The sequence below is a fragment of the Equus przewalskii genome, chromosome 11 (genome assembly GCF_037783145.1).
Source record: "Equus przewalskii isolate Varuska chromosome 11, EquPr2, whole genome shotgun sequence".
Taxonomy (NCBI): Eukaryota; Metazoa; Chordata; class Mammalia; order Perissodactyla; family Equidae; genus Equus; species Equus przewalskii.
Window position 1 is genome coordinate 32,019,156 of NC_091841.1, and position 25,208 is coordinate 32,044,363.

Consider the following 25,208-nt stretch of genomic DNA (forward strand, 5'->3'; position numbering starts at 1 on the left):
TCAGCCGGGTACCCGACCTGCTCCCAGGACCCACGAGGGGCGCGGTCCGCCGCTTCCGGCCAGGACCGGAAATGCACGGGGACAACGCTGCGCGTAATGGCGCACTTCCGGTTCGAGGAAAAGCTGTCCCCGTGGCTTCCGGTAGGCGGCGCTGAGGCCCCAGAGACTCGACGATAGCTGTTAGCCCTCGAGCATTCTGGGAGTCGCAGTCCCACCGCCTTTTCCCGCTTCTCCTTAATCAATTCCGGGCTCTTCGCGAAGGAGTTCCGCCGTTTCCGGGGAGGGGAGGTTCGGGAGAAAAGCAGGGGCGCACGCGCAAGGACTACACGCCTAACAGGCTTCTGGAGTAGCGGCCCAGTGCCTTGTGGGAAATGGAGTTCTTCAGGCGTGGAAGCCGCGGCGCTTGGCCGGCGGAGGACTCGGTTTCCCAGAGGGCCGAGCGCGGCGCAAGATGGAGGCGGTGCAAGATGGAGACTCCCGGTCCGCCGTGAGCCGGTAGGTTTGCGGTGAGTACGTTCTCCGGGAGGTCGCCGTCCGCAACCTCCTGCCCCGAGCCCGGAGACCCCGACGTGCTCCGTGTCCCCCGTGCCTCGCGGCCTGGCCCTGGGGACCCCGAGCTTTGTAAGGCCCAGACATTTCCCCACCCAGCCCGAGTGGGTCCCCAAAACTCAGGTCACGGCTCTGCCTCCGAGGGGGAGACAACCTGCAAGGAGGCCAGTGGTCCGCCTCCCGGGGACCCGATCCTCCCAGGGACCCCCAGCCCCTCAGCCCGCACTCAGCTCCGCCTCCTCTGAGCCCCCGACGTTCCCAAAGAGCTCCCGTCTGCCCCGAGCGCCTCGCTGGTCAGCCCCTTGTAGTCGCGTCGGCGACCCTGCGCCGCAGGGCACGGGAGTGCGGATCTGGGGAGCAGGGGTCTGCTTGGAACTCCAGCTTTGCCTGCGACTTGCCGTGTGACGGGCAGGTTATCTCCCCCCTGCCCTGCCTGCTCGGGAACCCCCCGGTGGGGTGTGCTCGTATCCCCGTTCCCGCCTGCAGTCGTTCCTTTCTTTGGGAGTCAGGCCCCCGAGGAATGGAGGTCTCGCTCGTGTCTGACCCGGTCCAGGGCCCTTGGAGCCGCTCCTGCTCCGCCTGGCCGGGTCGTCGGTGGGAGCAGGTGCACTCGGTCCCCCCTGGGCGAGGGAGGCTTCTCTGGTGAGACTGGGATGCCTCTGATCATGGAAACAAGCTGCGGGGTGCCTGTCACACTGACTACTGAGCGGTGTCGACAGCAGTTCTCTGCTGGTCTGCGGAAGGTGCGGTACGTGGAGAGTTACGGGAGAAGTGTTGCGGGGCTTGCGTCTGCCCTGCTAGGCTGCTCCAGGTGATCGCTGACACCAGTTCCCTGCGAGCTTGACCCGCAGACGCCCAGGACTTGGCTGCAGACCTCCTCCCCGCAGACCTGGCCGGTGCCCCAGTCTTGCTGGAGTACCTACTGGGTGCCGTGCGCCCTGCTGAGCGGTTTATGGACACCCCTCCTTGGTCGGGAGTGGTAGTGCTGACCAGTGGCTGCTGTCAGCCCTGGGTCCAAGCCCTGCTGGCCACCTACCACCAGAATGCCCGCCGCTCCAGCAGGCCCCTAGTCCTCGAGTTAGACTTAGCTGGAGAGGATTGAATGAGGTGACACGACCAAGGGCCTGCTCCTGGGCCTGGCCTGTGCTGGGGGCTCCGTAAAGCCAGGTCCCGGCCCTGGAGTCCTGGCACCACGTCTGCATGCTCACTGTCGGTGTGATGCTTGGCTCTCCCTCCCTACCCTCAGCCAGCTACAGTTGAGCAGCTGAACAGAGCTGTGCCGGGGGCACTTCTGGGACTGAGGACACCACACCTTTGCCAGCGCTGCTCCCACCAGCACTCCAGTGTCAGCGCAGGGACCCCGCAGACAAGGAGGTGAGGAGGGCTCTCGGGGTGTGGGGGGGGGTCCCTTCCTTTGTCAGACACAGTCCTTTCTTTCTGCTGACCTTGCTGTCTGCCCGGGGCAGTGGGTCTGCGGGGAGGGATTTGTTCTAAATGCATGCTATTCTCAGAACAACTTTCGGGGCTGTTTTGGTCTAGGTGTGGCGTGGCCTGGAGACATGGCTGAGGCAGAGACAGGCGACTATGACACCCTGCCTTCTGACACCATCTCCCTTAGCGACTCGGACTCCGACCTCAGCCTGCCGGGCGGTGCTGAAGTGGAAGCTCTGTCCCCAGAGGGGCTTCCTGGGGAGGCCCAGGGGGATTCAGGCCCCGATGAGCCCCTCACGCCCCCCAAGGGCCACCCCACAGTTGCTGTGCAGCCGTTCCACCTGAGAGGCACGAGCTCTACCTTCTCCCAGCGCAGCCACAACATCTTCGACTGCCTGGAGGGGGCAGCCAGGCACGCTCCCCCCTCTGTGGCCCAGAAAGGCATGGGTGACAGTGGGGTCTTCAAACGGCCCCTGGCGCCCTCAAGCCAGCCTCCAGCAGAGGGCCCGGGCAGTGCCAGTCAGAGCCCTGTCCTCGTGAGGGTGCCCCCCGTCCCTGATTACGTGGCCCACCCCGAGCGCTGGACCAAGTACAGCCTGGAAGACGTGGCTGAGGCCAGTGAGCAAAGCAACCGGGCTGCCGCCCTGACCTTCCTGGGCTCCCAGAGCCTGGCTGCCCCCAGTGACTATGTGCCCTCTTTCAACCAGGATCCCTCCAGCTGTGGGGAGGGTAGGGTCATCTTCACCAAACCGGCACGAGCCAGCGAGGCCAGACCTGAGAGGAAGAGGGTCCTGAGGAAGCTGGGAGAGCCGGGCAGGGGCGACCCTGGGAACCCGGCAGTGGCCAGGGGTGAGGGGCCTGTGGAGCTGGCCCACCTGGCTGGGCCTGGGAGCCCAGAGGCTGAGGCGTGGAGCAGCCCCTGCGGGGGCTCACAGGAGGGGGACACGCCAGAGCGGCCTGCCCCCACCGGGTCAGTGGCAGGCCCCCCAGTGGTGGAGACTGTTGGCTTCCATGGCAGCAGGAAGCGGAGCAGAGACCACTTCCGGAACAAGAGCAGCAGCCCCGAGGCCCCTGGTGCTGAGTTCTGAGAGGACAGACTGTCGGGCCAGACGTCCCAAACAGGCTGCCTGCGGGCTGGCGTCAGAGGGCTGTCCGGGCCACTGCCCACCTAGGGTGGCTTTAGGGGCAGAGCAGGCTCCAGCCCCACTGCCTTGGGAAGGGAGCTGGCGGGCTGCCGGCAGGTGGCGCCAGCGGCCCTGGCTGGGTCTCAGTGCCAAAGTGTCTTCTGAGGCAGAGACCTTGCTGAGGGTGTGGGCCAGAGGACGGCGGAAGCCCTGGCCACCGGGTGCCGATGGGGGAATAGTAAAGGTTTTGGGTATTTCTCAGCTCCATGTGTCTGTGTAGACCCCCCAACCCCCAGGACTGGCGTGGCTGCGTCTTCTCCACTCTCCAGCCCACCCCATCTCCTCGTTCGCACATTTGAGCCTCCCCGACAGTGTCGTGGGCCAGAGGGGTTTTAAAGCGATACCTGCCTTCAGCAGCAGCAGATCTTGGAGGGACTTGGGTGACCCCTCCTCAGTCAGGGGCAAGAGGTGGCGACCCTGGGCCCCTGTGCTCCTGAGGGGTCTGCAGACCACAGTGCCGGGGTGAGGGGGTTGATGAAATGGGTCTGAGGAGCGAGTGTGAGTGGCATCGGGGGCATGGCCACCTGGGCGGGTGTCCTCCCCAGCCCTGGCCAAGCTTGCCCCTCAGCTCGGCCCTGCCCAGGCCGTGAGAAGGTGACCAGTGTCCTGGGGCCACATGGCCAGTGCTGCTGAGCTTCCGTGTGCCGCAAAAGGACAGCTCCCTGAGGGTGTCAGGGAGGGTGATCGGAGCGGGCAGGGCGTGGGGGTCAGCCAGCCTGTCGTGCTGCTGAGCTTCCGGGCCTGGTCTTGTCCCTGCTGTCCCTGTGCCAGGCCTCCAGGCCCCCAAGGGAAAGGGGGATCCACTTGGCTGGCCAGTTTGCCTAGCTGGGGGGTACACAGGCGCCTGCACCCCAATCCCGTGGGCAGTTAAGCCCTCTGTCCCTGTCCCATGTGCTTTATTGACTTGGTGCCCTGAATGCCTCCCATCCATCCCTAGTGTCCACTTTGATGGCCTGGGGCTGCAGCCCAAGGTGCAGGTGTGCTCTCTGTGCTCCATTTAAGATAAAGCAGCCTGTCGGGGGGAGGCAGGTCTTCTGGGGCGGTGTCCAGGGCCACTGCCCAGGCTGGACGCAGTCTAGCACTCACTGTGCAAGCTGTTGGGGGCGTTCCAGGGTGAGAGCGAACACACAGCGGACATCAGCCCCGGGTCTTAAAGGACAGAAATTGTAACCACTAGAGTTTCAAAAGCATCACTCTTAGCAGGCAGCACAGATTGGGTGGGGTGGGTGCAGGTGCTTGCCCGCCCAACGGGAGGTGGCTCCAACAGGGTGCTCAGTGAGGGCTTGCTGTGCTGGCCCAGGCTGGTTGGTTCTAGATGGGAATCCAAGTGCTTCTGTCCAGGAGAGGGCCCCTGATACCCTGCTGCGCTCTTGGGCCAAGGAAGGTGCCAGGTAGGGCAAAGAATGATTCGTTTAGAGAGCCACATCCAACTGGGGGATTCCACTGGAACTGGAGGAAGCTTGGTGTGTCCACAGGGCTGAAGATGACCAGCTAAGAGCCATGCACCCCCCGCCCACCGTGGGGCCAGAGCTCTGGGAAGGATGGGCCCCTTTCGTTGACAGTCCAAGTAGCTTAGGTGTCTGACGGTGGCTGGCCAACCTCTAGGTGCTCCCTGCTGCCCGGGCCCCCTCCATGGTCAGCAGAGGCCTGCCAGTTCCCACTGCCGAAGGTCTGAGAGTCTGGTGGGGAAGGAAGGCCCCTCCTCAGCTGCTGGATGCCCATTCAGGCAGGCTCAGGGAAGGGAGAGGTGGCCTGCTCAGGGGCAAGCCTGAGGTGGCCCTGGATGGGGAGGGCTGGGAAAGCAGCCCAGTAGGGCTGGCACCAGGCAGAGCTTCTGGAGTTAGAGTGGCCATGCCCTCACACCCTGGCTGAGTCAGGGGGCTTTGTCAGAGGACACCTCCCCACCCTGAACACTGTGGCCAGCCAGGGGCCATCAGAGACTTGGGTTAGTCCCCTCCCCGGCAAGTGGGAAGCAGAGGCCCAGGGGAAGGCAGTGGGCACAGTGCAGGCCCATGGCCTTCCTCCTGCCTCTGGACCAGCCAGCTGGAGGGTTGCCCACCCTCCCTAGATATGCACTTACTCCGGGAGGCGTTGCCCTGGGCCAGGGTGTCAGCCATGGAGGAGAGGAGCACTGTGCAGTAGTTGATCTGGAAGAGGGTGAGGGAGGCCCCAGGGCCGAGCCCCAGAGCTCTCAGGATGGCAGGACACAGAGGCCCCTCCCCATCTGCCTCTCCTGTCCTGCCAGGGCCCTGCTGCCCTGTGCCCTTCCTTCTGGTGGCTGCAACTCAAAGGAAGTGGGCAGGAGGGTGAGGTCCCAGTGTGGTGTGTGGAGAGTGGATGGTGAGGGGTCTTATATGCAGAATCCCCTACAGGGAGGTTGCCCAGTCTCTAGAGCCCCTTTGGGGAGGCCACAGGGTCTCTCTAGTGAGTTGGGGGTGGGGCAGGTACAAGTCCTGAACCCCCAACGCCCCCCTGCCCTGCCCCGACTGCTGAGCCGGAGCCTGGGTGCAGCCCGTGAGTTTGGATGTTGGGATGCGGGGCTGTGGGCGGGGCCTGCCGTCCAGCTGCCTGCTCCATCAGGAGGGCACACCGAGTTTGCCTGCCTACCTGCGATTCCAGACGCTTGATCCGCTTCTCTTGCTCTCTCAGCCCGCCGAGATACTTGGCTATGAAGTCCACCCTGTGGCAGAAGCAGGTGGCAGCAGTCGCTGATGGCCACAGGGTGCTTCCCAATTTGGGGACCCTCCCCATCCTCCCCACTCCCCTGTCACCCAGGCCCTTTGGGTGGGTTTAGGGTCACTGAGTTCTCTTTGGGTGCTTGAGTCCGGGGTGCTCTGGCCCGCTCACCCCAGGACTTAGGTACAGAGGGCTTCTGCACCCTCCCCCTGTGTGCAGCGGGGGCTGGGTTCCCTCCAGCAACAGGAGGGCAGAGGGCGGGACCATGCCCCCCGCAGGCAGGAACCATGGGCCTGAAGGAAAGACAGGAAGGACCATTCTGGGGAGACCCGAGAGCAGGGAGGACGCCACGCATATTGGCCCCTGTCCCCTAAATGCAGTGCAGGCAAGGCCTCAGCAGAGGCGTGTCCAGGGTCAGGAGGCCAAGTGTTGGACCCCTGAGCCCTGGCCACATCTCTGCTCCCTTCAGCCTGTTTCCCCAGCTCAGATCCTGTGACTGGCATGAGAGGGCCACACCCCAGCTTTAAGGGAGCCTGGCACCCAATAGTGATAATGGTAGCGGTCCCGGAGGAGATCTTAGGATCTCCCAACCCCCTAGCTGGGGTCGGGCCCTCCCAGGCAGGCGCCTCACTCGCTCTGCTGGCCACGCTTAGCACCCTGCAGGAGACTCAGCCGTCTGCCTCCAGGGAGAGGCTGTTTCTATGTTCTGGGCAACCCTGTGGGCTTAGCACCCCACGCCAGCCCAGGGGTGGGGCAGAGGCCCCTATCCAGCCCCCACGCACCTGTGGGCGGTTTTCCGCAGCACCTCCTGCTCACTGTCCTTCCTCCGCTTCTCCAGCTTGCTGAGGAAGTTCTCCTTCTGAACAGCCTCCCAGGTGACCATCTTTTGGTCCAGGGCTTCCGGCAGGTCTCTCTCTGAAAAGGCCGGGGCAGCCTCAGGCTTGGCTAGGGCCAGGTGGGTCTCAGCTGGGGTAGGGGAACCCAGGGCAAGCCCAGAGAGAGCCCTGTCCCACAGCCGTGCCACTCACTGCACATGTGGGCAGAGCACAAGGTGGAGGGGCAGAGCTGGGCCCTGCTTCCGAGACCTCTAGGCTTAGCCAGCGCCAGCTGCTCTGGGGCCTGGACAGACTTGGGCTGAGGGGCCCCAGAGGCTGAGGAGGGGCCCAGGCCTCTCCTGCCTGCCCACCCGGACGCATTGCCCCTCCCCCAGGCCCAGCCCCTGCTCCTCGCCCCTCCGCACGCATGGTCCAGGGCAGCCGGGCTGCCATGTCCAGGCCTGTGGCCTCACCCAGGCGTGCCCGCTTTTGCTTGGCCTCCTTCTGGAAGACCCTCTTGAGCACCAGGCTCAGGTGGCTGAGGAGAATGAAGGGCGGGGCCAGGGCGGGGCGCTCGTGGTACTCTACGATGAGATGGTAGCGCTGGAACTTCCAAAACATGTCAGCATTGCCCTGCACGACCTGGAACGTGTAGCTGTGGGGACAGGTGTGGGTGGCCGTGGGCACACATGGCCCTGCACTCTCTCTGGCTTGCATCTCCTCCCGCAGCCCACATGCAGCCCAGAGCCGTTTCCAGAGCCCTGGGGAGCCTTTTCAGAAACAGAGGCCCGGTCCCTTCTACTGTGATTGCCTAAAATCACTGATTTCTCTCTGTGGGGTGGGTCTAGAGTGGGGTTCGCTCCTCTGGGGTCTTCCACTGGCCCCTCTGCTTTCCTGAGCAAAGCTCAGGCTTCCAGACACACCACTGAACCCCCGGCCTTCACAGACTCAGGCCTGCTCCCTGGGTGTGGGAGGGGGCCCATGGAGCAGGGGGCTTGGGAAAGCAGTGCCCTACTCTGCACCTGCCATGCGCTGTACCACCTCCTGGGGGCGCTGCCCTCCTGCCTGCACTCCAGGCCCAGCTGGCAGGGGAGCCAGTGTGTGGGGTGACACTCCGCATCCAGGCCTCTCCTAGCACAGGCCCCAGCCCCTTCTCAGGGCAGAGAGGCATCTGTGGCCCCAGGTCTAGAGAGCCAAGCAGGTCTGGGCCAAAGCCGGCTGGGCCAGCTGGGACTAAGGCGGCTGGGAACTGGGGTCACCAGGGCCACCCACACGTGGACAGAGCAAAGGGGGCGGGGCAGGGCACCTGAACATGGCGATGAGCAGGTTCATGAGCAGTACGTTGGTGACTAGCAGGAAGGTGACCAGCAGGAGGATGACCAGCCAGTTGGCATAGAGGTTGGGGCAGGAGGGCGAGCCCTCCAGCAGCAGGGGGTGCACGGAACAGTTCACGCGGGCTTCTGAAACCGAGCAGGCATAGTGGGGCAGGGCGAGGGCTGAGCAGGCTGCTGGGCTGGGGCACCCACTGGGGCAGCCACGGGCAAACACCCTTGGGCAGCAAGAGCTTCATCCTGGGGTCGAGGCCACTCAGGGCCTGAGGGCACTGCTTAGGTGAGCAACCATGCTGGTATACCAGGGATTCTCTGGGTTTTAGCATTATGAGTCCCCGTCATGGGACACCCCAGACCCAGGCAACCCAGACAGATGGTCAGCCTAGCGGCACTGGTCCTGCTTTCCCACCTCTGCCAGGCTGCAGTCACAGCCAGGGCCACGGGTGTGGAGGCAGAGCCAAGGCCTTTGGGGGATGAAGGGGAGAGGACCCTGGTTTCTGCGTGGGTTACCCCCCACCAAAGGCTCTGCTCAAAGCCAGTTTGTGGAGAGCTGGCTGAGGCAAGGAGAGACAGCGTCTTTCCTGCAGGACTTCTCAGGGCTTTTCTAACACTGACGCCTGTCACAGGGCTCCTTGCCAGGGGGGCAAGTCTGCACCATTTCCAAAGCCTCTCAGGCTGGAATGTCCGCACACTGACCACTGTGGGCCCTGCGGCCATTCTGGCCTGGGGCGCGTTGTCCAGGAGGTGGAGTGAGCATGTGGTCCTGTGCCCTGGCCAGGGATGACTTGGGGGGGGGGGGGCGGCATCCCTGAGGGACCCAAAGAACACAGCTCCAGCCCCTCCCCTGCCAGCCTCTCCCAGGCCTGCTTCCCCCCTGCAGGGCCAGTCCTGACCCCAGCCCAGCCCAGCCCACAGGACAGGAGGAAGGAGCAGATGGAAGGCAGGTGAGAGCGCAGGCCCCTGGTGGCCCTGGGTGCTCTGTGAGCCTCTTCAAGAGGGGCTGTGGCTCCCCTTGCCAACCTCCACAGGCTGCAGGTGTGTCCACGTGCGCACGCCCGCACGTTGGACCGGGATTCTGACTGCCCTTCCCAGTCTTCACGCTGTGACTGAGTCCAGCTGGCACTGGGAGTGTCTGTCTCTCTGTCTGCCTGTGTGTACGCGTGTCCCTACCTCTGTGCTCAGGGCTGGCAGGGCCTGTTTCCACGTCTCCCTCACTGGGGCACGTCCCTGCCTCATTTCTCTGAGGGAGTTGTGGCTGCGTCAGGGGGATGCAGCTTCCTGCCCCTCCGCACCAGCCGCCGCCTCCCGCCCGGCCCATGGATCTGCTCTCGAGCTGCTTCACGACCCTACTCTGTCCGCCTCGCGCCCCGAGAGATAGGCCGGGGCCAGGCCTGGGAAGCGTGTTTGTGAAGCTGTAAATCTGTCTGATAAAAGCAGCTTTGCAGTAATGAGACCCCGTCCTCCCCTGTGACTCTCAAGGCGCCACCAGGCCGGGCTGGAAATTAAATTGTCCCTGGGGCCTGGAGCCCAGAGAAGGAGCTCTGTCATGGCAGCTCAGCCCCGGGGCTGCCGCCTGCCTGTGCAGACAAGCATGGTAGGGCGGCTGACCTGGGCCCCAGGGACCCGCAGACTGGGGGCTGCCTGAGCCTCAGTTTCCCTCTCGGCCTGCGCACATGTGAGTGGATTACTCTCCACCCGCAGCGTGGTGGGCTCACAGTGAGCGGCCAGTGCTTCACCCTGAGCAGACGGGAGCCGAGGCCCGGAGAGGGGAAGGGAGTTGCCAGGACGATCTGTGAGCCATAGGACTCTGCCTGCAATGGCCACAGCGGCACTTCAGGCTTGAACCCCCTTGGAGAAGTCTACACTCCCTCTGCCCTCCCCAGGTGGCCCCAAACCATACCCGGGTCCCCCCATACCAGCATGTGGCTGGGGCTGGCCAGGCTGGAGATGTAGCCATCAGGGTCGGAGTGACCTTCCCACCCAGCTGTGGAGGCGCCCGCCTCACCCCCCTCCTCCTGAGGGGCCCTGTGGGACTAGGGCAGTATTGGGGGTCACGGCACCATCTCCCAGCAGGGACCATATGGTGAGGGTGGGAGGGCTGGAGGGCAGCAGGGTCTGAGTAACTAATGGCCTGGAAAGCTATTGCCCGTGGATGAGCAAACACCAAGAATTCACAGAGGGGCCAGGGGGACTAAGAAAACAGCCCAAGGAAACGGGCCTCTGGATCACCCCAGTTAGGAGGCAATTTCCGTGACGGCATGGCCCCTTTCCCATCCTGGAGGCCTGTTGACTTCAATCATGCCCTCATCCCTCTGACAAATATTTACCGAGAGACCTCGCCTCATTAACTGTGATGGTCAGGCTCAGTTCTCAGTGACACGGTGTTCCCAAGATTGCCCTGTGGGCCCCGGCGGCCCCAGTCTGACGCCAACCTGAGTGAATGACCCCTCTGCCCTTGCTCCACATCCCGGGAGTACGGCATGGGCCTGGGCCCCTCACACTGGCCCCCCTGCCTTGAGGGGGCTGGTCCCCTTGCCTCCCCCTTCTCCTCACTGAATCCCAGCCATCCCAGGGCCTATACAGGTGTCCCAGACCCCCCACCCCAGGGATCCCCTGTACCCATCACCACCAAGCCCCCCATGGCTGAGCGGCTCTGCCTCCTGCACTGTACCCAACGTCATGGGAAATTCTCAGAGCCTCCACCAGCCCCAGCCCAGTACCGGGGGAGACACCCACACCCTCAGACAGGCCACACACACACGACAGGAGGTAAGGCACACACATTGGGGTGGATGCCCAAAAGCAAGGGTGCCACCAGGAACGGCCTCGAAGAAGAGGGGCCTTTCTGGCAGATGGGCCCAGGCTGGGTGCCGGGCTTCTGGTGGATGGGTGACTGACAGGGAGACCCCTGCCCAGCAGGGCCAAGCAGGAGGGCAGGGGCCTGGGGGTGTGGGGTAGCCAGAGGGGCCCAGAACCCAGGCAATGGTCAGGGTCCAGCAGGGATGGCCCCTGCCCTGAGTCCACAGCACCTGCGCATCCTTCCACCTAGCAGACTTCCCCAAAGCCAGGCTTGCCCTTGCCCACCTTGCAGCCTCCTCGTGTCTCAGTCTCCAGCCCGAGGTCGGGGGCCTGGCCCTGTGTGGGTGTGCAGGGCCTGACGGCTGGCCTCAGGGACTTCCCCACTCTCGACCAGCTCCAAGCCAGGGTCTCACGTCACCCCAAAAGAGCCCTGTCGAGGGCCACATGTCTGGGGTCTTACAAAAGGAACCTTCGTAACCTGGACTCAGGTCGACCGCCCCCTGGAGGGGGGCGTCCTACTTCAAGCTGGGCCAGAGGAGCCACCCCGCCCGGCCCTGCCCCAACGGGCTGCTTGCTGACCGTCAATCTCGTCCAGTGGGATCTGCCCAAAGATCTGCAGGTAGGGCCGGTAGAGCACGCGCCGGAAGATCCACTCCAGGCGGCTGTCGCGGGGGTGCAGCAGCGCCTGGGTGGTCACGCCGTAGGCCACGAGCCACACGCTCAGGAAGAAGAGGAAGAAAAACACATCCTTCATCTGGGGGGCGTCAGAGGCCGCCTGGGGCATTGTCCCGCCCTCCCCTGGGGTCGGGGTGGGCCGTCAGGGGGCTCACCATCCGCTCCACAATGATGATCTTGGGGCCCAGCTGCTTGTGGATGGCAAAGATGTGGATGAGGCGGAGTGTGAACACCATAAAGTCGATGGCAAGCACTGTGCGGCCGGCCTCAAAGACGGAGGGCAGCATCCTGGGGGAGGATGGTGGGCAGACAGGCTGCTAGCGCCCAGAGAGGGGAAGAGACTTCCCCCAGGACACACAGCACAGGTGCTAGAGACAAGCGGGATTTCTGAGGCCCTTAGTGGCTCCACCCTACAACCAGCCCACCTGAGGCTGCCTCTGCAAAGCTTCGGGGCCCCACAGACCTGCAGGTGACACCAACGATGAACAGGAAGATGGCCACCATGTCGCACTTGTTCCAGTTGTCCTCCACATAGAGCGTGAACTTCTTCACCAGATGTGTGTCCTCGTCTGTGAAGAAGCCCTGGCGGAGAGGCAAGCAGTCCACTGACAGCTGCTTGGGCTCCCACCTTGCTGGAGACAGCCCCGTCCAGACCAGGCTAGGATCAGTGGGGATCAAGGCTGAGTCTGGAGCTGGGATCGGGGCTCAGTCTGGAGCTGGGATCGGGGCTTAGTCTGGAGCTGGGTTTAGGACTCAGTGTAAAGCTGGGATCAGAGCTCATTGATCTGGGCCCACCACTGACCTGCCGGATTTCCTCCAGCACCAGCGTAAAGACCCAGAAGTAGAGGGTGACCTCAGGCCCCGATGGCCCCTGGGGAGGTGGCCTAAAGTCCACCAGCAGGACAAAGGTGAACAGGAAGAGGAACGCAAAGTACATGACCACGTTCCCCAGGAACACGGTCACGGGTGCACCCCAGAACTTCCTCCAGCGCGTGAGCAGGAAGGCTGCACGCAGGCCTCGGTTGCCCTGAGTCCTCGGTGCTTCGGTCGGCTCCTCCACCCTACGCCACAAAGGAGCCACAGCCAGCGGTGAGTGGGCGGCCCAGTGCCCACGGGAGTCAGCTCCCTGCGGCCGGCCCGCCTCCTCGGGGCCTTTACCAGCTGCCTGGGCTGCAGAGCAAGCTCTTCTCTGTGTCCAGGCTGTCCAGCTCCCGCAGGTCCTCCAGGCCACCCCTTGGCAGGGCCTCCTCACTGCGAGCACAGGGCACCCTCAGGGCCCGTGAGAAGTGCCTGCTTGGCCCCAAGCACCCAGCCCGCCAAGAAAGTGCTGGGCACACCAAGAAGGGACATGGGCAGCAGCTGTGCATTGCATAGCAGCCCCACATGGATGCTGGACAAGGAGGGACGTGGGGACGTGCCGCCACCAGCACCCACGAGGCCCAGGGCCCCCCAGCGGCTCTGGTAAACCCGCTGCCAGACATGCCTGCCGGACAGACCTGAAGGTGATGAGGTTGGTGTAGATGAGTGCTGGGCAGAGGAAGGCGCCCAGCAGGCATAGGACGGGCGTGCCCGAGGCCATGTCCCCCCACCAGATCTTGGTCAGGAAGGCCTGAAATAAAGGCACGGCTGCTGGCCTCCCGTCCCCACACCTTTGCCCCGGCTGTGCCCTGCACCAAGTGTTCCCTTCAAGGCTCAGCTGAAGCATCGCCCCTTCCAGCCCTGCCTCCTGGAGCCTCCATCCTGGTGGGGAAGAACCTTCAAAGAGGGGAGGCTAGGCTCGGGGTCCGGGAGGGCTGAGCTGAGGAGGTGGCACGTCCCCTGAGACCCGAGTTGGGGAAGGGGCTGGCTATGGGACGAGCAGGGAGAGTGGCCGGTGGAGGAGGAAGCCGGGCATGTGCCTTCCAGGAACGGAACAGCCCTCTCCTGTGCCCCCCACCCCACATGGTAAGGACAGGGGGCGTGAAGGCGGGTGGCCGCAGGCCGGGGGAGGGCAGGCAGGGAGGTCCACTGGGCTGCCTCCTATCTGCCTGCCTGCCCCTCCCCGAGGCCGGCCGCTCACCTGCACCCCATCGTGGGCAAAGAAGGCCTTGGTGTCAGCCTCGGTGGCCAGATGCAGACAGGTGGTCCTGCTCCAGCAGCGGTTCCGGCGCACCAACAGGGCAAAGGCGCGCTCCTCGCTGTTGCTGTAGCACTCGGAGAAGAGGTCTGCCCCGGGCACCGCCCGCTGGCGTGGACGCTGACGCCTGGCACCCAGCCTCCACCCTCCCTCCTCCTCTGCCCTAGGCCGGCCCTGCAGGACGGGCCACTCTGCCCTGTACCCACCTCCCAGGGGCCTGTGCCACGTGGATGCTGACCGTCCCCTCCTGGCCTGCCCAGGGCCCTTCCCTTCCTGGTCAGTCAGGATTATGGGAGCCTCCACAACCCTGAGTGTCCCCGCCCCGCTGTAGGCCCTGGTGTGTGCCCGAGGTGTGGGGCTGCGTGGTCATCACTGTGCACCCATCTGTCCCTCTGGTAGGGTTTTAGGGCCCACCGCCCCCCCGGGAGGAGCCCACGGGCCGAGGTGGGTTACGGAGGTCATCCTGCCTCGCCCCCCCGAATTAGTGGCCTGATCGCTAGGCTGGTCACTCACCCAGGGCCAGCTGCTCATACTTGGCTTCGCGCATGGTGCGGTGCACCTCGGCCTCTGTCTCCAGATGCGCCATCTCTTTGAGGATCTTGCAGGCGGCCAGAGCGGCTGCCACACCCTCCTGGCCCTAGCAGACGGGGTCTGAGGAGGGTGGCCAGCCTCCCCCGCCACCCTGGGGAGCCCCGGGCTCCGTGGAGCAGGGCCCAGGGCTGGGTGGCCATGCTCACCATGGCCCAGAAGTAGGTGGCCATCTCGTGGCGGTTCTGCAGCACGGCCCACAGGAACAGGTCCCTCCACGGGTTCTCGCTCTTCTGGTTCAGGTCCAGCAGCCACTTCTGGCCCCCAGGCCGCCTGGCCGGCCCCCTCTCCTGGAGGACACAGCTGTCAGCCTGCAGCCGCGGCACCTGCCGGCCCCCGCCAGCCCCCACCAGCCCCCGCCGGCCGCTCACCGCCTGGTAGAGGCCGCGGCAGGCGTCGTGCAGGAAGTCCTTGAGCACGCGGGACACCTCGTGCAGGGAGAAGGCGGGCGGCCCTGCGGGCGGCTCGCGGGACTGCTGGGTGCTCAGGCCGGCCAGCGGGCGCCGCCCCTCCTCGTGCTTGCGCTGCAGCAGGTCAAAGAGCAGGCTCTTGGGGGGCACGGAGCGGTAGAGCTGCTGCAGCCGCCCGTACGTCAGGAATTCCGCCACGTCGGCCCCGTTGTCCACGAAGAGACGCACAAACTCGGGCTTGTTGCTCACCAGCGCGTCCATCATCACCTCCTCCAGGTCACAGGACTGGTGGCCACGGAGACATGCCCAGGGGGAGAAGGGGAGACCGAGTGGGTGCCGGTGGAGAAGGGGACCCTCGGCACAGACCCCCAGCTCCCAGGCACCCAAGCCTGTCCCTCTGGGCCACTCAGAGCTCGGGGTTCTGGGCTGCTGAGGGTGTCAGGAGTCCAGAGGGCTTCAGGGGAGGTCCGCAACCACTGGTGGTTCAGCCCATCCTGCCTGGGGGGCCGAAGAGTGAGGTGTCAATCTGGGAGGTGGCCCCCCAACCCTGGCAACAGCTGGGCCAGAACGGGCCCAGCCAACGGCCCTCAGGACACCAACTGCCCCCAGACCCTCTGCCTGGTCCCTGCCGTGTCGGCCAGAAACAGGTCTCAGGATGCGCCAGCTGCCAGGGTGGGCAGGGCACCTTCCACTCCACGTCGCCATTGAAGATCTCACTCTTGGCGATGTCCACCCGGTCCCAGGCCACGGCCAGCTTCAGCTCGTCCAGGTAGTCCTGTGCCTCCTGGCTGTGGCTCTTGCAGGCTGTGTCGGAGTGGGCAGAGGGGCTGAGGCCAGCCCAGGGCCCACAGAGCCACTGGGCACAGAGTCCCTCAAGGTGGGTCTTCTAGAAACACGGCAACTGGAACCATGCCCTGGTTCAAGCCTGGGTAACAGCGAGAGGCACAAAACGCCACAGACCCCCAGGGACACCATGGGACGGGGCGAGCAGGGAGGGGTGGGAGCAGGACTGTCTGTCAGGAGGAGCCCCCCTCAAGGGCATCCCCACCCCCTGCCCAGCACAGCCCCTCCCTGCCTGGGCCTGTGTCCGGCTGCCAGAAGTCAGCCCCTCAGCACGTGCTTGTCCCCAAAAGAGTACATCGAGTGACAACCAAAAAGTGGAGACAACCCAAGTGTCCGTCGACGGAGGAACGGAGAAACAAAATGTGTCCTCCCACGCCGTGGAACGTTATTCCGCCTCACAAAGGAGCGAGGCGCCGAAGCCCACTCCAGCGTGGACGCCCTCAAAACCCGCGGCTCCGGGAGAGAAGCCAGACACCTCAGGCCACGCGGTGAGGATGCCACCGCCAGGAATGCCCCCGAGAGGCACCAGAGCCGGAGCCAGGGGCTGTGGGGTGGGGTGCTAACGGGTGCCCGATTTCTTCTGGGGTGACGGAAATGTTCTAGAATTAGATGGTAGCACTGCTTGCACAACCTCGGAAATATACTAAAACTGAATGGAAAACTTAAATCATGTGTTTAAATTGTGGTAAAATATATCTAATAGAAAATTTGCAAAATACAGAATTTGTGTGTCATCCTTGACCCAAGGCCACAGTAATCTCCATATTGTTCCAGTCGTGTCATACGGTCTGCTGCCGAGCCGAGCACAGAGCCGCACACACTCGTGAACAACCACACGCATTCATATACATGCGGCTACCACCCCCCCCCACACACACGGGCACCGACACGTACTCACACACACAGGGGCATCCCCCAGGATGGGACAGGGTGTGGGAAGCAGCCCGTGCCAGGCGCGGAGCCCTGAGCCGTGGGGTGGGCAGTGGTTGGCCAAGCCATCTCCGCCAGGTGCCCTCTGTGCCCAGTGCCCTCTCTGGGCCTCCCAGGGGGCGTCCAGCCTGCCAGGCCCTCACCTTTCACCAGAGCCTTGAGGATGACAGTGTCCAGCTCCTCGGATCCCTCCTGCTCGAAGTCGTGCACAGTGAGCAGGTGCGGGTGGGAGGTGATATTCTGCAGCTGGGGACACCAGGACAAAGGCCATGAAGTGGCCCCAGGGGCAGGGGTCGGGGCAGTGGGCAGACCGCGGGCCCAGCGTGGCTGGAGGCACGGAGCTGGGCACAGGGTGTTGAGGCCATGTCCCCTGGTGAGAATGCCAGCCCAGCGTAGCACCACCCACAGACCCGGGGGCTCGCGTCAAGGTTGCCCCTAAGGCTCTGAAGCAGGAGTGAGGAGCATGGGGGCTTTGTGGCAAGAAGGGCCAGGCCATCCGGGTGGGAAGGGGGCACAGAGACTACACGGTGTTTTCCCCAAAGACCAGCCCTGCCTGGGAGGAGGGGTGCGGAGCAGGGCGGAGGGGGCGGCCTGCCTGACCCGGCAGTCTCTGGGTGGCTCATACCAGCTCGGTCCAGCGCACAATGTCCTCCCAGGAGAAATGCTCACTGGGGAACTTCTCTTTAAACTGCTTCTCGGCCACCTGGGGCACCAGGAGTTGGGGCTGGTTCATCAGGGCAGCAAGCACGTCGGCGATGCCCCCTGAGCCCGCCAGGATCAGCCACGGGGCAGCATTCTCCACAGCTCTGGAAATCCTCTGAGGCAGGCAGAGAGCGGAGAGCAGACCCCGAATCAGCTCTGGGCACCGTCCTGGGACCACAGGTTGCAGGTGCCCCCCAGTCATCCCTCCCTCCCCCGTCCCAGGCCGGGGCAGGCCCTGGAGGGGGTCCCAGGCAAACCCCACCTCCCTTCCCTCCCCTACCTCCAGGGTGCTGGGGTCACCATTGACCAGCAGACAGAGGACTGGGATCTCGATGCTGCCGGTTCCTGTGGACAGAGCACCAGTGATGTCCCCCCGGGTGCCTGGGGCCAGCGGGGAGCCTGGCCCCTACTCAGGGGGTGACCACTCAGGCCTCAGACCATCACCTGCCATGTTTTCTGGGCAAACGCCAGCCAAGAGGCTTTTTCTAGTGAAGTGTGGGCTCCAGGCTGCATGCCAGGGACCGTTTGTCACAAGCCCCATCACCCGGGACAAGGACGCTGATCCCACAACCCACTGTCCAATATGGCCGCTTCACAGTGACATAAGCAAAGTTGAGCACAGTCCTTGGCCTCACCACCTACATCCCAAGTGCCCAGCCTGTGCTCCCCCCCACGGCAGGGAACTCTGTTGACCACGCTGCCAGATCATCTGAGGCCCGTTGGAGCAAGCCAGAGGTGCAGGAGGGGCGTTGGCGGGTTTCTCCCCCAAACATAAACTGGAAATGAGACTTCCCACGTGAAGCCCCCAGAGAAGCCAGGACCTGCCGGGTGTGCTGTGTGGGAGGAGTGTCAGCAACCTGCCGGGGGCTCTGGGCCCTGAGAAGGCGGGAATCGCCCGGCTCCCAGGCAGGGTCCCCTCTCACTCCTAAAGGCGCCTCCTGGGGGAACCTTGAAGGGACGCCAGCGTGCTGGGCCAGCCACGCCTCCACGACCCAGAGCACCACATTGCCCCTACGCGGTTTAAACACGGCTTTGGTTGTGTTTTCATTTTTAAAGAGCGCTCAGTTGATAAATATTCCATATTATTATCTATGTCCTAAGCAATTATACATCTTGTGTATAAATATTAGTCACGCACTGGTACGTCTGAGTGAAGCCAGCTTTCAAGCGCTCCACCGGCCACAGCGGCATCCATTCCTCGGGCAACACTGCCTCCTGGTGGCAGCATACCTCACGGCCGGTGGAGGGAAATAGGCCTCTCTCAATTTACAAATCTCATGTCTTCCCAAAGCCCTGAGCCCGCAGCCAGAGCCTCTGGCCAGGGGAGTCCCAGTGGAAACGGACCTGCAACTACTCTGCCGTCTGGTGGGAATGCCGCTGCCTGCCAGGGCTACTCCCCGAACTGCGCCCCCATGGCTCCACTGGCAGCTCCCCTCCCAGGCCCCCTTTTGGCCCAGGTCTCAACACTCAGGCATGCTCGGTGCCTTCTGCCTGGAATGCCCTTCCCCGCCCACCTGCTGGTCCTTGCAGCCCAGCCCGCATGCCGTGCCCCACGTCTCCGGCGGCCTCCCTGGTGGCAGGCAGTCCTCACCCCCGTAACCGGTCCTCTGCTCTGAAATGTGCTTCTCCAGCCTCAGTCGCAGCTCCGTGGGCTCGTCCTCCTTCCCGGAGGGACCCGGCTCCACCAGAATGAAGTGGGAGTGGTTGTTGTCCAGGGAGCAGAGAGGGCCCTGGCTGCCGCCGTCATCCATGGGGTAGTGGACGGGGCTGTCCTCCTGGGCCCCCCACACACCATGAGTCCTGGGCAAGGCTCTGCCTGGGCCTGTTCCCACCCCCAGGCAGAGAGAGGGCCCAGGGGCAGGTGCGGGCTGGGAGGGGATCCCCCAGACAGAACCCAGGCCTGCAGGAAGCTTCACTCACTCACTGGGGGCTGCCCGGGCCTCCTGGAGCCCTGCCTGAGACAGACTCTGGGTGGGAGCACAGGCCACTCGCCCAGGGTCGCCCGGGGTTGCGGGACAGTGGCCAAGGCAGGCCTGGGCCCATTTGGGCACCAGTCCTGGGCAGGGCCTCAGAGCCCAGGTTCCCATCCCAGGTCTGTGCTGGCTGTGAGCCTGGCAGCCCCGCCCAGGCCATTCCCTAGGCAATGCTGCCATCTGCTGGCCGCATGCTGGGCACATGGATCCCCCTCCTCCCTTTCTTCATCCTCCCCCAGCACCTCTTTCCCCCACCTCCTCCACTTTCCCTTCCCCTCTTTCTCCTTCCCTCCCCCTCCTCCCCTCCCCGCCCCCTCTCTGGCTCTGAGTCCTGTCCTCCCACAGCTTTACCTCACCGTCTCAATCCTTCAGAGCACCTGCCTCACTGCCCCCCGGACCCCCAAGCCCGTGAGTCCCTAAGGGCGGGGGCTGGTCTGTCCACTGCCGGCCTGGCCCATGGAGGGGCTCAGAAGATGTTTGCCAAATAATGACGGGTCCACAGATGGCGGGATGTGGTCAGTCTTCGAGACTGCCTTGCCCTGCGGCCTCAGTGCTCCGAGCCACACGCTCACCTGGGCATCGTCCAGAAGCTGACGGTGCAGGATGTGGCCCAGCGAGGCAATACCGATGGCCACCACGCGGGCCTTGGTGGACGTGCTGGCCAGCGAGTGGTCGCGCACAGCCTGCCCGACATACCGGGCGAGGCCCACGCGGAGTGCGCTGGTTAGGATCCAGGCACCTGCAGGTATGGGGGGGCTCACTGTGGCCCCCAGGTCCTCCCCAGCCTGCTGGTCTGCCCAGGACGCAGGCCCGGTGGAGCCGCAGCGCCCCTTCCCGCCCTCAGCGTGTCTGCTGGGACCCCCGGGCGCTGTCTGGGGCAGAGCAGGCTGCAGCTCTGTCCAGTTGCCTGTGCTGGACCAGTGCCTGGGAAGGTTTTTCCAAATTACAAAGCCCCAGCCCACCTCTGGTTCATAGATCTTTTTCCTTTGCTACAACCATTTCCGGGGTGAGGGAGTCCAGAAAGCCCACACCTTGTACAGGGTTTTCTGTAGGCCCAGCCGGCCTGAAAATAAAGCCCAGTGATTTGATTCTGACCCCAACGGTTGGAAGGCCAGATGGCTCCCCCGGGGAGATGGCGGGGGAATGGGGGCCCACCCTTGGGCAGCAGGGTGTAAGAGCAGTGACCGCCACCGGGGCATCTCGCTGAGGCCTGTGGGCCCTACAAGTGGAGGGGCCAGGTCCCTGCCCACGGGGTGGGCTGGCACCCTCCTGGGGGGCTTCTGAGCTGGGGGGACCCTCAACCCCTCTGCTGTGTTCCCAGGAGCCGCTCCCACTGCAGGCTGTGTGGAGGGAGAGAGGCCGTAGGGACTGCCACGGAGGGACGGCCATGGGAGCCAGCAGGCTGGGGTGCTCCACGCTCGGGGGGCTACGGGGGGCCTTGAGCCTGGGCCAGGCAGGGTCGCACCTGTGCTCTGAGCCGCCTTCACCAGCCCTTTGCGCAGGACGTCCCGCAGCCAGGACTTCATGGCAAAAGGCCGCTCCTCGCCCACGAGGGACACTACGAGGTTAGGGGCTGGCAGGTGCCACTCAGCCAGCAGGAGGTCGAAGAGCACGGAGGGGGCCACGCTGCTCGGCACCTTCACGAACTGCAGGACAAGGCAGTTGGCAGCCTCAGGGCTTAGGGCAGGGGGGTGCTTGGCAGGGGGGGTGCTGGGCAGGGAGTGTGCTGGGTATGACTGGGGTACTGAGCATAGGAGGTACTTGGCATGGGGGATCCTGGGCGTGCAGAGTACTGGACCTTAGGGATGCTGGGTATGGGAGGTGCAAGGCATAGGGGTACTGGTCATTGGGGGTGCCGTTCATGGGGGTACTAGACGTGGAGCATACTGATCATGAGGGGTGCTGGGCATGGGTTACTGGGTATGGGAGGTGCTTGGCATGGGGGGTACTGGGCATGGGGGTACTGGGCATTGGGGGTACTGGGCATGGGGTGCTGGGCCTTGAGGGTGCTGGGCATGGGAGTTGCCGGGCATGGGGGTGCTGGGCATGTGTATACTGTGCAGGGGGGTACTGGACCTGGGGGGTACTGGTCATGGGGCTGCTGGGCATGGGGGATGCTGAGGATGCAGGGTGCTGGACATGGAGTACTGGGCATGGGGAGTGCTTGGCATTGGGGTTTCTGGGCAGGGGGGTACTGGACACGGTGGGTACTTGGCATCAGGGTTGCTGGGTATAGGCAGTACTGGGCATGGGGTGCTGGGCATTGGGGGTGCTGGTCTTGGGGGTTGCTGGTCATGGCGGGTCCTGGGCATGAGGGGGACTGGGTTGGGAATGCTGGGCACAGGGGTACTGGGCATGGGGGTACTGGGCGTTGGGGGTGCTGGGCAGGCGAGTACTGGACATGGGGGGTCCTGGACAAGGGTATTGTTGGGCATGGGAATATTGGGTGTAGCGTACTGGACATGGGGGGTCCTGGACATGGGTATTGCTGGGCATGCGGGTTTCTGGCCATGGGGGTACTGGCCATGGGGTTTGCTGGGCATTTGGGAAGCTTGGCAGAGGATACTGGACATTGGGGTTTCTGGGCATGGGGTGCTGGGCATTGGGGGTGCTGATCCTGGGGTGCACTGGGCATGGTGGGTGCTGGGCATGGGGGTGCTGGGCACCAGGGAATGGGGGACAGGCAGCAGAAGGAGAAAGGCCCGAGACCCTTTTGAGGGTAGGGCAGCTGCTGGAGGCCAGGGCTCGGCGGGCCCTGCCTTGCCTGGCCTTGTGAACTGGGCAGTCCTGACTCCTGTCTGGCCTCACTCCCCTCAGTGAGAGGTGGGTCTGGATAGAGGAGGGTCCTGGTGTGCCATGCGTGGGGAAAGGAGGCGGGGACCAGAGGGCACTGCCAGCTTCGAAATTCCGCCCTCCTGGGGCCTCTGGACACAGCCTCTGAGAGCGGCCTGGGGCGTGGGCAGGCACTGGGGTGCTCAGGTTCGGGGAGGAAACGGGGGCTCAGGGGTTCTAGGGAGCGTGGAGGCTGGTGACCGGGGAGTGGAGGCTGAGCACCTGCATGGGGGTTGGAGGGGCTCACCTTGCCTCGCTTCTTTCCAGAGCCTCCGAATTCGATCTCACCCCGGCACAGGCCCGGCCCCCAAGCATCTCCAGCATCCCTGGGGGCGCCAGGACAGGTGCCCCGGGCATCCTGCATGGGGACCTCTCTGCAGGGACAGAGCCAACCCCTGAGGGCTGGAAAGGCAAACTCTGCCTCCTTTTCTCCCTCGAGGGAAACCCCTCCCCCAGCCTACGTGCTGGCAGAGATTTGGGGCCACCAAGAGGGCGTCTGTGCCCCAGTGCCCTTCCCACCCACTGACCCTGCCTAAAGGCCCCAGTTGCAGCTTCAGCTGCCCACGCCCGCGTCGCGCCCATCAAGCTCCTGCTTCAGCATCCAGAGCCTCCCAGGCAGCCCGACCCCTCTTCCTGGGTTGGGACGGCGGTCGAATCCTGGTGCCTCTGCCTGGCTCCTGGTCCCGCTACTCACCCCACCCCGGGCGCCTCGGGCCGGCCACTCCCGTCGCTACTTCTGCAGAGGCTTTGGCAGGTGGTGTCCTGGAAAGCCCGAAAGACTTAGTGGAAGTCTGGTGCCCTTCCGGATACGAAGCCCACCTGCCCCACATCCCCGTCGGGCCCCAGGACAGGAATGGGCCCCCTGGGTGTGCCTGGGGGTAAGGGGGCGGGCAGGTGAGAAGGTCAGGCCAATACACGCAGCTCAGGTGCTGGGGGGCCGAGTGGGCCTGGAGAAGACGGTGTGGAGGAGGGAGGGACCACTCCTCTTTGCCCAGGTGGGCAGGCCCTCATCCCCCGACCCCGGGCTCTTCCCACTGAGTTCCCGCCTCACCCCAGCCCACCGCCAGTCTTGGCGCCCAGATCATCTCCCTGCAGCCCAGCAGGGTGGGGCACGTCAGCCCCACTCCACTCAGCAGGGGCCCGAGGGCTGGGGGTCCAGGACTGGCTCATGGAACAAGGAGCTGGGTCCTACCAGCCCGCCCGACTGCAAACACCCCCACGTCTCTGTGGCCAGCCACCCCAAGTCTCCCAGCCTCCCAGCTCCAGCCACAGCCCACCACACCCACTGTGGCCATGGCAGCCCGGCCCGAGGCCTGCAGGGCTCAAATGGTTTTCTCCGTAGACCCCGCAGAGGGAGTGAGCCCGCGGGAGGAGCAGAGGTCCCCCAGAACCCTGCTCGAGGCCCTGCCCCTGAGACACCAGTGAAACTCAGTCTCTCCGGCCCCCTGGGCGGGAAGCAGCCCTCGGTTCCACAGCCCCCCTGTCCAACCTGGGGTGTCAGCAGCCCCCTCTCACTGAGCTATTTTCCCAGCTTCTCCACGGTCAGCCCCACCCAGTCTTCTACCCCCGGGAGGCGCCCTGGGCAGTGCCCGGCCACGGCCGGGGCCCTTTGTGAGAGCAGAATAGATCCTTTTGTCAAACCCTCTCTGCCGGTGGCTCTTAAGACCAGCTCTTTGTTTCTCAGAGAGGGTCCACCTGTGTACACAGGCGGGGACCGCAGGGGGGCAGGATGCCCGCAGGCACGACAGGGTCCTGGATCCTCATGGCCTCCCCAGCGTCCCGCAGAAGATGTGCCCCGTCCTGACTCCTGCACCTGCGAGCGGGGCCTTGTGTGGAAAGAAGCTCTTTGCAGATGCCGTCAAGTTAAGCTGAGATCATTAGGGTGGGCCCAAACCCAATGACTGGTGTCCTTTTAAGACAAGGAACCCGTGTGTGACCACGGAGGCAAAAGGGAGTGATGCGGCCACAACCCGGGAACACCTGGACCCCTAGAAGCTGGGAGGACCCTCTCCCAGACTGCAGAGGGAGGCAGCCCCGCCGACACCTTGATTTGGGAGCCCTGGCCTCCAGAACCGGGAGAGAATCAATTCCTGTTGTTTTAAGATACCCCATTTGCGGTCGTTTGTTACGGACGCCCCAGGACAGGCATACAGTTATTGACCCAGAGGGCCACAGAGCCAGACAGGTGAGCTGGGCTGGTGCCAGGCCCCAGGCCAGGTCCAGCTCCCCCCGCACCCCCGGGTCCAGGCAGGACCAGCCTGGGAGGCTGCCCATGCTCTGGGTACCGGTGACCTCGGGCCCCGCCCTGCGGGTGGGGTGGGATGCAAATCCTGGCGGTTTTCCATTCCTAGAGCAGGAACTCGGCACCAAGGGGCCACAGAGCGATGGGATTTGAATATGGCCTTTCCGAGTTGATGATTATGGGTTTATAGTATTGGAGGCTGGTGTCTGGGGACGAGGCCTGGGTGTGTGGGGGAGGGGGACAAGACATGCGCTGTGCGTGAGTCTCCAGGGCAGCTGTAACGAAGTCCCACAGACTAGGCAGCTTAGAACCACAGGAATTTATTCTCTCAGTTCTGGAGGCCAGAAGTCCAAAACCGAGGTGTGGGCTGAGCGGCGCTCCCTTGGTAGGGTCCGGGGAGGGTTCTTCCTGCCTACATTGCTCCAACCCCTGTCTCCATCTTCACACGGCCTCTCCTCTGTGTCTCTCTGTCCAAATTTCCCTCTTCTTATAGGGACACCAGCCGTGGAATTAGGGGCCCACCCCCCCTACTCCACTATGACCTCGTCTCGGCTAATTATATCTGCAAAGACCCTGCTTCTAAATAAGTCACATTCTGAGGTTCTGGCGGGTGTGAATTTGGGGGACATTCCTCAACCCCAAAGCACAGGCATTGAGGTGGGGAGTGTGTGTCACTTCGGGAGGGTGGGGTGCAGTGGGGGCCTCAGGGCTGGCTGCTGTCTGGGGACGGCCCTCACTCCCACCAGGGCCCGGTCATGCCTGGCCACCAGTGGGGTCACCTGTCGCTGTGTCTGGACAGTGCCTCACAAGCAGGGAGCGCACAGCTGGACATGTCCCCATCCCAAGTGTGGGGGGTTTGGGGCTCGGGGGCCTGGACAGCATGGATGTGCTCATACGCCATGAGTCTCAGGCTTGCTGGGCCAGTGAGGGGGACCTGGCTGGTGGGAGGCCCTGCCTCGGAGAGGGTCCTGGGGGGTTCCCGACCTGGGGCCCACGTCACCTCTCTCCTCGATGATGGCACAGGTAGTGGCAAGCAGGCGTGTGGAGGGTCAGCCCTACCTTCCCTGAGGCCACAACCACCGCCCCTCACCCCACACCCCAACAGGCCTGGG

General features: G+C 64.3%; 2 protein-coding genes across 5 annotated transcripts; one reads left to right on the forward strand and one right to left on the reverse strand.

Moving 5' to 3' along the window:
* Nucleotides 1-294: 294 nt before the first annotated feature.
* TSSC4 (tumor suppressing subtransferable candidate 4) lies at nt 295-3,365 on the forward strand. 2 transcript variants are annotated; one of them, XM_070564433.1, is made up of 3 exons: nt 295-495; nt 1,796-1,923; nt 2,089-3,365. In XM_070564433.1, exon 3 carries the CDS (start codon nt 2,109-2,111, stop codon nt 3,066-3,068), a length of 960 nt encoding a protein of 319 aa, XP_070420534.1. In that variant the 5' UTR covers nt 295-495; nt 1,796-1,923; nt 2,089-2,108; the 3' UTR covers nt 3,069-3,365. The 2 variants fall into 2 exon arrangements, with proteins under 2 accessions (XP_070420534.1, XP_070420533.1); XM_070564432.1 differs by having other exon boundaries at nt 357-506.
* Nucleotides 3,366-4,338: 973 nt separating this feature from the next.
* On the reverse strand, nt 4,339-22,605 carry TRPM5 (transient receptor potential cation channel subfamily M member 5). Of its 3 annotated transcripts, XM_070564431.1 has the most exons (25): nt 22,549-22,605; nt 22,102-22,228; nt 20,488-20,668; nt 19,595-19,761; nt 18,641-18,824; nt 17,330-17,394; nt 16,973-17,164; nt 16,491-16,593; nt 15,260-15,378; nt 14,536-14,859; nt 14,314-14,454; nt 14,090-14,213; nt 13,520-13,665; nt 12,957-13,069; nt 12,619-12,711; nt 12,263-12,521; nt 11,924-12,042; nt 11,616-11,748; nt 11,365-11,539; nt 7,962-8,115; nt 7,129-7,310; nt 6,623-6,755; nt 5,772-5,844; nt 5,245-5,311; nt 4,339-4,843 (listed from the first exon to the last, which is right to left on the reverse strand). In XM_070564431.1, exons 2-25 carry the CDS (start codon nt 22,216-22,218, stop codon nt 4,737-4,739), a joined length of 3,471 nt encoding a protein of 1,156 aa, XP_070420532.1. In that variant the 5' UTR covers nt 22,219-22,228; nt 22,549-22,605; the 3' UTR covers nt 4,339-4,736. The 3 variants fall into 3 exon arrangements, with proteins under 3 accessions (XP_070420532.1, XP_070420530.1, XP_070420531.1); XM_070564429.1 differs by lacking the exons at nt 19,595-19,761; nt 20,488-20,668; nt 22,102-22,228; nt 22,549-22,605 and having other exon boundaries at nt 4,344-4,843; nt 11,365-11,533; nt 18,641-19,180; XM_070564430.1 differs by lacking the exons at nt 4,339-4,843; nt 5,245-5,311; nt 5,772-5,844; ... (2 more) ...; nt 22,102-22,228; nt 22,549-22,605 and adding an exon at nt 5,869-6,133 and having other exon boundaries at nt 18,641-19,156.
* Nucleotides 22,606-25,208: the final 2,603 nt, after the last annotated feature.

Coding starts and splice junctions, on each gene's coding strand:
- TSSC4 (XM_070564433.1), top strand. CDS start 2,109: ATGGCTGAGGCAGAGACAGGCGACTATGACACCCTGCCTTCTGACACC.
- TRPM5 (XM_070564431.1), bottom strand. CDS start 22,218: ATGCAGGATGCCCGGGGCACCTGTCCTGGCGCCCCCAGGGATGCTGGA. Junction 20,669..22,101: donor CTGGAAAGAAGCGAGGCAAG/GTGAGCCCCTCC, acceptor CTTGTCCTGCAG/TTCGTGAAGGTGCCGAGCAG. Junction 17,165..17,329: donor GTGACCCCAGCACCCTGGAG/GTAGGGGAGGGA, acceptor TGCCTGCCTCAG/AGGATTTCCAGAGCTGTGGA.